Source organism: Solenopsis invicta, chromosome 5, assembly GCF_016802725.1.
Source record: "Solenopsis invicta isolate M01_SB chromosome 5, UNIL_Sinv_3.0, whole genome shotgun sequence".
Lineage (NCBI taxonomy): Eukaryota > Metazoa > Arthropoda > Insecta > Hymenoptera > Formicidae > Solenopsis > Solenopsis invicta.
The window spans coordinates 7,131,501-7,144,873 of NC_052668.1; the positions used below are offsets into that span (position 1 = coordinate 7,131,501).

The following is a 13,373-nucleotide window of genomic DNA, read 5'->3' on the forward strand; positions in this document are numbered from 1 at the left end:
TTCTAGTATTTGTTGTATTTATATTGTTAAAACTATATTTTTAGCTTTTGTTTGAAAAATATTGAAAAATAAGGTGCCAGTATTGGCGACTTTCCTCTAAAAAAATGTAGTTAATTGGAAGCAGTCATAGTAGGTCAAACAGTCACATTCTCTATAATTCTATAAAAAATTCAGAGCCCACTTCGTATTAAATGTCACGTAAAAGGATATAATCAATAAATTTAATAATAAATTTAATAAAAGCAAAACAGCTTCTGCAGAAAACGTTAGAAAATACAATAAAAATCCAAGTCAAGAAAGTTATATGAACTAAACATAATGACCTAAGATGAAGCTTTTTCATGTTGCAAGACAATTCGTCCGGTTTTGAATTTGTTAAGATCCTTAAAAAAGTTAAAAAAAGTTAACAAGCATAAGTTTTGATCCTACATCTTCGCCAGCCATGGTATTACCAAGTCTCGCAGTTATCAATTGTGCTACGCGGAATTACGTGACAAAGTATCTTTCTTTAACTCTTATTATCTATAATAAGAATTCTTGAAATTTTAAACATTAAAAAAATACTATTTACAAAGCGCAATGAATAAAACGTTTAGATCAACTCATTTTCGATGTAATTCGCCAAATGGAAAGAGAATTAGTAACATCGTAATTGTATTCTTTACTTGTTTGTATAATTTAGTATAATTAATACATATAATTTATTAAAATTTGATTAAATTTTACTACAATTTTATTAAAATTATAATATTTATATGGTATAATAAATGATTAGTAAATATAAATAGTATTGTATTTAAATATTGTAGTAAATTACAAAAAATTTTACTGAAATTATAATAAAATTCTTCAAAATCCATGTTGGTCTACAACTAACATGATTTAGAAAGTAAATTTTAAAAAAAATTTTGCGCAAAACATGCGCGCACGCATGTGTTCTATTAAAATTAAATGTAAAAAGTGTAAAAGACGGTTTATTGAGGAGATACAGACCATCCTCACCTGGTAAACTTCCCTTGGCGCGGACCCCCCCACGAGCGGCCAGCCGCTGGACCCCACGGGCCCCTGAAGCTGCGGGGTTGCGTCCCCCCCTGACTGGCCCACGGGCTTGCGGGCCACCGATTCGGCCACGTGGCACTACTCCACGGCCACGTCCAGCCTACCCAAATAACCAACTTATTATCCCACAATTGCACAATTATTTGCATTACATTTGAATCACATTTATGTTTCATTGACTTTCTTTTCTTAAATATCTTTACATGTCTCTTCTGTTTTGTATATGATTCAGTTATATATAATACATTTCACAGTAACAACCTTTAAGATACAATAAAAAATAATAAAAATAAGAATCAGTCGACATGTCGCTGAATAGTCAGAATTCTTTTTCAATACATATATGTGCATTTTGTGTATGAAGTGTAAACGTACACATAAGGTTTTTATATATACGTATACATCTCCACGACAGCATAGTGTGAAGAAAAACGAGTAAACGACAGAGAGGCAGGAAACGAGAAAGTTAATAGGAAAGGAAAAAAAAGACAAAAAAAGAAAAAGAAAAAGTGGAAGAACGTGGCAGAAAAGAATCACCTGTAACCAAATCTTTACTAACCACGTCTTTTACATACAGCAGTAGGAGTTAGCAGAGTTATCCAATGTAGTAAAGCGAAAAGCGAACTGATTGGTTGGCGTAGGAACTTTTAAGCGACACAATCTATTGCACTGGCAGCTAAAACAAAATTCAACCAAAAGGCGTATTATATATAAATAAGCAGCAGCAGCATTGTTATAAAGCGTTAAAAAAAATTGTAATTTAAGCGTAAGCTATGGTTTTTATATACATGGATGTTAAGGATGGTGGAAGAACTGCCAAAGCGAGAACTGCAAAACGTATTCACTGGTGCTATATACTGGGGGCGCAATCCTCTCTATTCCGTTATCTATTCATTTATCTTCGTTGGTCTTTATCATACCTATGCACAATTCAGTGTACAAATTATAAAATATCAATATAAAATATCATTAATTGTCACGCACAATTACGACAAAAAATAACTTGTGAATAGGTTGTTGATTTGAATGACGTTTATCATTCCTTAATTCCAATACTGCTATTTAGAATTTGCGACAAACTTTTCCTCCTGCTTAATAACAGGAAACTTAGTGTTGACGGAGTTGTTTTTCTTTGTTGAAACAAAATGATCTATGTATCATGCTATTATTACAAAATACAAGATATCTAATAATAACCGACAAAAAAATTAACAATTTAACACTAAGTTTATAACTTAATTAAATTAATTAATTCATATGTTTATTTCAAGTATTCATGTATTTCAATTGTATATATATATATATATATATATATATATATATATATATACTTGAATTAACGTTCGTAATTCATGTATTTAAATTAAATTAAGAATGGATTTACATTTATTTTCAAAAAATTATGAAAAAAATTGTAGATTATTCTATATTACAGCTGTTAATTTGACTAAATTATACTAGTCTATGTAACGCATTTATGATTTGTCGATAAGATTGTTTTTTCAAATATAGAATATAAATAGTAAGAATGCAAAAATTTATCTAAAGCTCTTCCTGCAAGAAATTAAATTACAGAATCCAATGATCACAACGAACGTTGTTTATACGCAGTTTAACAGTACAAAACTGATAGAAGAAAAAATCATGTAATCTCAAGTTGGAAAAAGATATTCTCAAATTGAATGAGAATGAATCGTTCTATTGCATTCATATTTTTAATTTAAATTAAATTTCAATAACAGAGAAATTAATTAAAAATTGAATATTTTCATTATTCTCAAGTAAAAAAACTCGATGTTATATAAAACAGAAAATGTATACAATGATACAATTTGCTAATAAAAACTCGTGTAAAAAAATAGGAAACTAATGCATAAAAAAACATGATATCCTGAATATCGGATAAAATACAGCAAAAGGAAAATGATAAATTGAAAATAATTTATAGATATCTCGATAAAAGATGTCTGGAAGAGACTGATACACTTCCTCAGAGAGACAAACGAAATCATCGAGCACGATAGGGATTACATTTAAAATTAATAATAAATCAAATTAAGAATAAGGAATAAGATAATAAACAATTAGAAAAAGGTTTTCCTCGTTTGTCTCTAGTTTCTCCTCTAAAGCAATAGGGCTAACTACATGTATACAGAACAAGGACAACATGTAAAAAAAAATTTGAGTGCACATGTGATATGTTATCGTTATAGTGAGACACTGCCAAGAGAAAAAGTTGATCGCAATGTAAAATATAAAAATAAATAGAATAAAATAAAATAAATTCTTTCTTTCGCGCAGGACGCCCATACGCTCCCTTTTATCATGTTTGGATAACCCTGCAACTTGATATAGAAAAAATTGTAACATCATATCCGAGCCACGAGACGCAACGTCGCTCTACGAAAAAAAAAAAAACAAATTACTCGTACATTGGAAACTGTAATGTATAAAAGACGACGATACATGATTATACATGTGTGTGTGTGTATGTGTGTGTGTGTGTGTGTGTGTGTGTGTGTGTGTGTGTGTGTGTGTGTGTGTGTGCGCGCGCGCGCGCGCGCGCGCGTGTCGTATGTATATTTTAGGTATGTGCGCACGCGCGCGCACGTATGTGTGCGTGTACACACACTACATACTATATAAAAGTCCTGTACACTGCCTTTCTGCCTACATCTGCAAGTCTTCGGAAGCTGCGCTAGAATAATAGTGAGCGGTGGAATAATGTTAAGGGGTCCTGCAATACTATAAAATGTGCAATCTTCTTCCTTGAAGGAGGATTTATGAATATTCTCTTGAAGTCTTCGGTTTTACTCCATTTATTCCATGTATTCCGCTTTTATGTTTTTTCTCTTTTCCTTTTATTCCTTTTTTCTCTTTTAGAGTTTAAATTGCTTTTCCCGGCTGTATCTTGCTTAAAAAATTTAGAATGGGTCTACCATGGCTCAGATATGATTTGCAAGCAATTTGAAAGTGGCAATGTGTTCGGATTACAAGGTCTGATCTTAGTATCAAAGTTTTGATGTTAGTAATCATATAGGGTCTATTGTAAATACAATACATTTATATATTGCGCTCTTAACAGTATTCTTTCCTGATCTTTATCCCTATTCTCTTTCACTCCCACCTCCTTTCTCACTCTCTGCCATACAGCACAGAACATTAAAAAAAAAAACGTTGTTAAACATTGAAATGTAACAATATTGAATGTTAAAATATGACTGTTATCAACGTTGAATCTATGTAAAAGATTAAATATACAAACATTTAAATTATAATTAAAATGTGTGTGTGTGTGTGTTTGTGTGTACACTTAAATATACAAATACGTTGAAGAAATTTCATTTTTATCAACACATTTAAATTAAGAAAAATGGTTAAACGATCGAAAACAGGTCTTAATACTCAATAATAATTTTCTAAGTGATTTTATATATATTTATAAGTCTCACCAAACTGCTGACCGTATGTTCGCCCGACTTCAAAACGCAGCTATTAAATAGAACAAGAAACGTAATATCACAAAAAAATTGCTAGTCAATTTAATAATTGTGATGCCTACAAGCATTCTCTATAAAGCTCCCTATTCCAAAAATTCTAAAGATTTTTGTAACGAAAAATATTAGGCCAGGTTTGAACTTAGATCCCCCTCCATTCCGTGTGGATATCTTACATTTAATCAGTTCGATCACCGAGGCACTTAAATCAACCGTTTTTCTTAATTTAAATACATTTTCCAGTCATAATAGATTATTATTTAATTGTTATGTATTTATATATTTAACATACGTATTTAATAACTGTTTGTATTTGGACATTTAACTGCCTATATTAATTTTTCTTAACTGATTGTTAATATTGCAAAATTGAACAAATTTTTATCTTTTAAAAATATTAGAAAAAATACACAAATATATTAATTTGCATGATTTTCTAAGCAACAAGCCTTCGTTATTACAACTTCAATTATTGATGTCATTATTTAAAGTCAAATAATTCATTACAACTATATATACAGGGTGCGAGAAAAGTTCCGGGACGGCGAAATATCTCGAAAACTAAGCATTTTAGGAAAAAGTGTTTCAGACAAAAGTTGTAGGGTTTAAAAAGATCTATTTACTGATCTTATCAGTTTGACCTTGGATGGCGTCGCCAAGGTCAGATCGAAATTACATTAACTTTTTTAAATGGAACACCTAACTTTTTATTGCATATTCTTGTAGCTTATCTCGAGACCTTTTCAAAACATTACAAGAAAGTTTATTTTCGTTGAGTACTTTCCGAGTTGTGAGGCTTGAAAGCTACAGTGTACTGTAGTGTGGGTCCAGCCAGTTAAGGCAAGTGTGGCGTGTGTCCGGCCAGTTAAGGCAAGTGTGGCGTGTGTCCGGCCAGTTAAGGCAAGTGTGGCGTGTGTCCGGCCAGTTAAGGCAAGAGTGGCTGGACCCACACTACAGTACACTGTAGCTTTCAAGCCTCACAACTCGGAAAGTACTCAACGAAAATAAACTTTCTTGTAATGTTTTGGAAAGGTCTCGAGATAAGCTACAAGAATATGCAATAAAAAGTTCGGTGTTCCATTTAAAAAAGTTAATGTAATTTCGATCTGACCTTGGCGACGCTCATCCAAGGTCAAACTGATAAGATCAGTAAATAGATCTTTTTAAACCCTACAACTTTTGTCTGAAACACTTTTTCCTAAAATGCTTAGTTTTCGAGATATTTCGCCGTCCCGGAACTTTTCTCGCACCTTATATATATATATATATATATATATATAGTTATAATGTATATTTTTTGTTAGTTGTAGTATGTACAGGATTTGATATCGTTCACTTATGCTCTTGTGAGTTGATAGAGCCATTCAAACTGGAAGAAAGATTCTTTACCATTTTTCAAAATTCATAAATTTACCAAAATAAAAATTAGTAAAGTCGGCGAATGAGCACGTACTTTTTCTACCCACCGCACGCGGGAACCGTCTGTCGATCGCAAAGCCAGTGGCAAGCGGCGCGGTGAGACAGTCATTGTTACTTCTCCCTCCTCATCGCGTCGCCTGCCGCGGCTGCCACTGACTTGGCGGACAGTCCCCGTGCGGTGGGTAGGGTATGCACGTACTCATTTGCTAACATTAATAATTTTTATCTCGGTAACTATTGCAAATTTTGAAAAATGGTAAAAAACTTTTCTTTTCAGTTTGACTTACTCTATCAATCCACGAGCGCATAAGTGAACGATATCAAACACTCTATATATATATACGATATCATGCAAATTTAAATTGTTAATAAAATCAACTCTAATAAAAATAAAAGATTCTTAATTTTGCGGAGATTTAAAATTTCAACTTTGACACATTGTTAAAAAAATTTAATACAATAAATGTATAAAATTTAATACAATAAATGTATAAAACACGTTTTTAAATTTTTAAATAAAGATATTAAATTTAAAAAATAATATTAATTCTTAATATTTAAAATTGATTTCTCTGACTTCCTAAAATATACTTTATTCATTTAGATATACAGTACATTTTAGAAAGACGGAAAAATCTATTTTAAATAATAAAAATCGATATTACTTTTTAAATTTACATCTTTTCAACAATTTAAAAATTATTTTTGCATATTTATTTCATTCAATTTTGAAAGTATCATATACATAATATACATATTGTATAAAATTTACATTAGCACAAACATTAAACAAATGTTGAATCAATATTGAACAATGTGATATTTGGCGGACATTAAATAAAGATTAAATGTTTCTAGAACGTTAAATCTACATTAATTTAACATTCGCAATTCAAAATTTCTGACATATTAATTCCACATTGGAGTGCTGTATGGATTTCTCACATTCACGCTCTCATTTTAGATTCATTAAAAATTCAAGTACTATACTGTAATGCATTTAACATTAGTCGGGATTATATCAAAATGTACATCCCCCTGCGTTAATAAAAATGATTATAGTAAAGCTAGCGCATACCCAATTAGTTAATTAATTTACACGCTCAGACAAAGATAATAGACAGATGTCGATCTGTAAATTACAAAAAATTGGAGAGAAATATTAGGAGAATATCGAACACTGTGCCACAGTCAAACTACTGCTGGTATATATATGCGTATATAAAAATAATAATTTCAGAAACGAAAAACGACTTTTAGAACCATTAAAAAGGCGACCCACCGGTTGAGGCTGCCTGCCTCTCCCTCTGGCAGGCGGCGGAGGCGGCGCGTAATCGAAATAGTAATCTTCGTATCGATAATAGTCATCATAATAGGGATCACTGTAGCCACCTCGATAATCCCCATAACCGTAATAGTCGTAATCATAATCTATAAAAACACACATTACAAATAGACCCAAATTTAGCCACGATATATCCAATTAAACAACTTATTAAGATATAATAATACTATTTCAATATTATAAGAAAGGCATGCCGGGAAAAGATATATAATTTGGAAAATGCCAATATAATAATAGAAATAAAAGAGAAGAAAAAACAAAAATAAATTTATCCATTATATCAAGAATAAAATGTTTGTGTGGAAAATATGGTCTCAATCACAAAAAGAAGAAAATTGTAAAAACACTCAGTATATATACAATGCCGCACAATACTGCACTGTACTGTTTACCCTACCACCATCACATTTCTTGAAATAGAAAATTACAAAGCCATTCAAAAAATTCATATTTATTTCAGAAAAAACATTAGTAAAATTTAAAATAATTCTATTCGACAGAAATAAATAACAGAATGTCTCAAATATTAACCAACAAATATAAATATATATTTGTAATAATAAAAAGGTATCTGATATACTAATAATATAACAAAATAATAAAATGTATTTAAATAAACAGAATTGTATCATTTCCAACTTTTTATCGCAAATATAAAAAAATTTATATACTAATAAAATAACATAATATTATATAATAATAAAATAATAAAATAAAATGTAATTTGATACATAGAATTCTATCACTTCTAACTTTTTAAATTTCATAAAAACATTTCGTTAAACATTTCTAAAAATGAGAAAAAGTATACTCCACAATGTGGAAAAATATTAAACGGTAAATTGTATAAAAAAAATTTATGCAAATTTTGTTAAGGAAGATTTGTGATGACCTCGCAATATTGTGTACTTAAATTGATTATTAAAGTTAACATAAAAAGGAAGAAAATACACAGGACTACATATGATACTTTACAATTGTTTGCATTCATCATTCATCATCACGGCTTACCTATTTCCTGGAGAGCTGTAAACAGATTTTCGAATTGATGATGCATCGTACTAGTTAACACTCAAAGTTCACGCACGCTCACATAAACACGAAAAAAAAAGTAAAACGTATATGCGCAATCACAAAAATAATTCTTACTGAAGCATCAAACAAAAGGTACAAAACAAAAAAAATATACATGCAATTTTGTCTTAAGTAAAAAAAAAATGGAAAATGGCAATGGTAAGGCGATAACGTGTTCATATTATACAGAATGCTAAGCACACACAAACACACACACACACTCTATATATATATATATATATATATATATATATATATATGTATTATGTATGTATGTATGTATGTATGTATGTATGTATGTATGTATGTATGTATGTATGTATGTATATATGTATGTATGTATGTATGTATGTATGTATGTATGTATGTATGTATGTATGTATGTATATGTATATATACACAAGGTGTCAAAAAATAATCGTTTTTGCTCTCGTGGGTTGATAGAGTAAATCAAACTGAAAAGAAAAATCCTTTACCAATTTTCATTATTTGCAATAGTTAACAATTTAAAAATTAGTAAGGTTCGGCGAATGAGCGCGTATTTTCCCTGTCCACCGCGCGCGGGGTCCGCCCGTCTGTCGCCAGGCTAGGAGCAGTCGCGAGTGGCGGCGAGATAAGGAGAGAGAAGCAGCAATGGCTACTGCCCAACGCGCTGGCGCTCGGCTGCCATAAACGCGAAGCCGCGTACGCACGTGGTAGCGCGGAAGAGATCGGAAAGCAGGTAGAAGGTGGTGGGGCGCGGTTTGTCATGCATCTTCCTCGCTTGACACTTGGTCAAGAGAGAAAGCATGATACGACGTAATGTTATAAAGAAATGCGGTGTTCTCTGCTCTGCGTTATGCGAGCGTTATATGGAATACCACGGTATTTGGTCGCGCACTGTTTTAATTTTTAATTGTATAAAGAAATTTACTCGGATTCGAAGATTTGTTTAAAAAATAATGTAAATAGAATTACGATTTACAGTAATAAATTAAAATTAACGCAGAGCAGAGAACATCGCATTTCTTCATAACATTACGTCGTATCATGCTTTCTCTCTCGACCAAGTATTAAGCAAGGAAGATGCACGATAAACTGCGCCCCAGCATCTTTTGCCTGCTTTCCTATCTCCTCCGCGCTACCACGTGCGTACGCGGCTTCGCGTTTGTGGCAGCCGAGCGCCAGCGCGTTGGCCGGTAGCCATTGCTGCTTCTCTCTCCTTACCGCGCCGCCATTCGCGACTGCTCCTAGCCTGGTGACAAACGGTCGAACCCCGCGTGCGGTGGACAGGAAAAATATGCGCTCATTCGCCAAACTTTACTAATTTTTAAATTGTTAACTATTGCAAATAATAAAAATTGGTAAAGGACTTTTCTTTTCAGTTTGACTTACTCTATCAACCCATAAGAGCAAAAACGATTGTTTTCTGACACCCTGCATATATATATATATATACGCAGGGTGTCAGGTAACTACCGCCCCTGGATATATATATATATATATATATATATATATATATATACGCAGGGTGTCAGGTAACTACCGCCCCTGGTTTCATGGATTGATAGATCAAGTAAAACTGAGCAGAAAAGTCCTTTACCATTTTTTAATATTTGCCATAGTTAACGAAATAAAAATTAATAAAGTCTGCGAATAAGCGCGTATCACCGCGCGCAAGAACCGCCCGCCGGTCACCGAGACGTAGGCAGCCGCGGCTGTAGGCGCGGCGCGGTGAGGAAGAAAAAGCAGCAGTAGCTACGCCCCCGAGCTTTTCCCTCTCACCGCGCCGCGCTTACAGCCGCGGCTGCCTACGTCTCAGCGACCGGCCGGCGGTCCTTGCGCGCGGTGATACGCACTTATTCGCAGACTTTATTAATTTTTATTTCGTTAACTATGGTAAATATTAAAAAATGGTAAAGGACTTTTCTGCTCAGTTTTACTTGATCTATCAATCCACGAAACCAGAGGCAGTAGTTAACTGACACCCTGTTATATATATATATATATATATATATATATATATATATATATATATATATATATTGCATGTATATATGTATGTATGAATGTACAGTACGGGCAAAAATTATATCACCTTTTGATTTTTAGAGCATAACTTTTATCAAAGTGTATCGAATGCACTCTAAATTTTATAGTAAATTCTTGATGAAAGGTATACCTCGTATATAAAGTATAATGAGATTTGACAACATACACTATGATCTTCAAATTTTTTATTAATTTTTTCATAGTTGCACTTTTGTAATTTTTTTGTTTTTTGTGTCACAATCATTGTTTTTACCACCATAACCTAGTTTTAACAGTTAAATTTAATATTCCACATTATTTATACTTGTTATGACTCAAAATTAATTATGATTCAAATTTTACATATTTTAGAAATTTTAAATAAAAATAATTTTCCATATGTTTATTATTTAATAAAAAGTTATTATTTACGTAAGTTATACTTATCATTAAAATATATTATGATTTAAGAGAGATTCGTGCCTTTTAAAATAAATTATGCTCAAAAATAATCGAAAAGTGATATAATTTTGATCGGTACTGTATGTGTATATGTATATATGTGTGTGTGTGTGTGTGTGTGTGTGTGTGTGTGTGTGTGTGTGTGTGTGTGTCGTAGGCAAATAGCAATTTTAGGAAAATAGTAACTGACTAGGCAAATAGCATTTGCTTAGTCAAATAGCTTAGAATTAAAACACAAAATGCCTGCTTTAAAAACCCAATAATTATACACAATTTTTGTGTTTTTCAAGCAGGCATGTTGTGTATTTAAAGTAGAGAATTAAAAAGACAAAATGCCTGCTTTAAAAACACAAAAATTATGTAATTTATTTTAACCTAATCTAACCTGCTATTTGCCTAGTCAGTTACTATTTTCCTAAAATTGCTATTTGCCTGCAACATATATATATATATATATATATGCATAATATATATTTATACGCGCCATGTGCAGATGTTGGCGCGCGCGCGCGTGTGTGCGTGCATGCGTGTAAACGCGCGTGTGTGTATACGCGCGCGCGCAATGTAATTGTGATAAATGTAATCGTCATTCCCGCCTAATAAATCGTTAAAAAAAACCCTCAAAAAATGTAAATACTAATTCAAAACTATACTCAAACCATATAAGATAAACTGTAAATTACAAATAAATAAATTGCAGGGTTGGGTAATCAATTTTAAAACTAAATTAAATTAAAATACAAATAAATTTTTAGAGAAGTATTATGAACCGTGTAAGTATTATGAACACCCATATTATCTCCGTTATTACGTACAAATTACTAATAATTACTTATGGAATCATTTGTTTAGTATCCTCCCGTTATGTAGTAACGTTAATATGCCAATACACAATAATTGATAATTTTTATAAAGCATTTTTATTTTTAAAATTTCATTAATTTTTACATTTAAAAATTTTTTCAAAGTACATTTTAACATTTAATTATACATACTTCCTCATTGTTCTTAAACTTATCGAGCATATTATCAGATGAATGTATGTATACTCGAGTACTTTTTTATTACTTAACTTTTTATTCAGTTATACACATTTCGAATTATACAAAGTTATTTGATAGCATAGTATTTTGTTAATTGTGGGCATAGAAGCGTGTTTATAATACAAGCATATCGAGATTTTCATATCAAAATATTTCTTTGATTGTCACTCTAGAAAGCTTCCTTCAAAAAAATTAAACTCATTGTACAATTACGTAAACGTGATTATAAACATTTATAAGACACAGTTGTAAGCCACTGTTATCGGTCGTTGTAGAAGATGGTCAAACTTTCTTTCATGTTTACAGCAACGTTACAATTTAAGCATACACAATTACGACAAAGTCGAAACTTTTGATGTTTGTGTTATCCAGTGAGCTTCCACTGTGTTCGATAGTATTTACAAAAGCATGTAATTCAAAGATGAAATAAAAAAAGATAATATAAAAATTTCTAGTTACATGTATCAGACTTGTAATTGATAAAATAAGTGATAAGATAAAAAATTACAAAGAAAGTAGTTAAGACCTGTTTTACATTAAATAAAATTATAAAATAAGATTAGATAATAATAAATGAGCACACACGTCGCAAATATAATATTTTAAATAAAACATATTTCGAGTATTATTTTAAACTTTCAATGATTGACAGTTACAATGGACAAAGTGGTAAAAAATATTTACAATTTTCATAATTAAATATAAAGTTGTAAACGATATAAGTAATATGCAATAATTGATCATTATTGTAAAGAAATCGAAATATTAATAATGTAACTTACAAAAATTATAACAAAATATATACAGGGTGATCCAAAAAATCTGCCCACACCCTCATGGATTGATAGAGCAAGTAAAACTGAGAAGAAAAGTCCTTTACCATTTTTCAAAAATTTCAATAGTTCAACTGTATTATCCAAAACGTGGCGCTGCTAAAATACAGGACAGGATAATAATGTTTAGAGGTTATATGATTTTGTATGATTAATTATTTTTGTAGTATTGCATAAGTGACATATTGTTAATAAAAATTATTTCAATGGTAAGTGCGTTTTTTTTAGATATCTATTCCACGTCATAATAATAAAGGTCACACATCTAGATGAAATATAGAAATAAGTTTTTTTGTTTTCCAAAAGATCCAAAAATGTAATTAATTTTCTCTTTTATTAAATTTTTATAATATATCTATACAGAGTGACTCAGAAAATCTGCCCATATCCTGATGGGTTGATAGAGCAAGTAAAACTGCGAAAAAAAGTCTTTTACCATTTTTTAAAATTCGTAATAATTACCGAAAAAAAAATTAACAAAGTCGGTAAATGAGCACATATTTTCCCTACCCACCGCACGCGGAGACCGCCTGTCGGCGGTGAGAAGAGAGAAGCAGTAATGGCTGTCTTACCCGCCTCACCGCGCTGCCTGCCGCGGTTGCCTATGGTTTGACGACGACGGGCGACGACG

The 13,373-nt window shown here is 31.5% G+C and overlaps 1 protein-coding gene across 19 annotated transcripts in view; it reads right to left on the reverse strand.

The window, feature by feature from the left end:
• The window catches only part of LOC105207511 (heterogeneous nuclear ribonucleoprotein R), a 117,251-nt gene that overhangs the window by 23,133 nt on the left and 80,745 nt on the right, over positions 1-13,373 (reverse strand). For 6 of the 19 annotated variants that reach the window (XM_039449854.1, XM_039449851.1, XM_039449850.1 and 3 more), the window contains 3 exons: positions 8,332-8,346; positions 7,258-7,406; positions 994-1,159 (listed from right to left, as the gene is read on the reverse strand). The exons of 1 other annotated variant lie outside the window; for it this stretch is intronic. In XM_039449854.1, the coding sequence (XP_039305788.1) occupies positions 994-1,159; positions 7,258-7,406; positions 8,332-8,346 (330 nt within the window). Of the gene's footprint in view, positions 1-993; positions 1,160-1,592; positions 1,736-7,257; positions 7,407-8,331; positions 8,347-13,373 lie in introns of those variants that run through there. 12 more of the 19 variants (XM_039449856.1, XM_039449855.1, XM_039449862.1 and 9 more) reach the window with 9 other exon arrangements.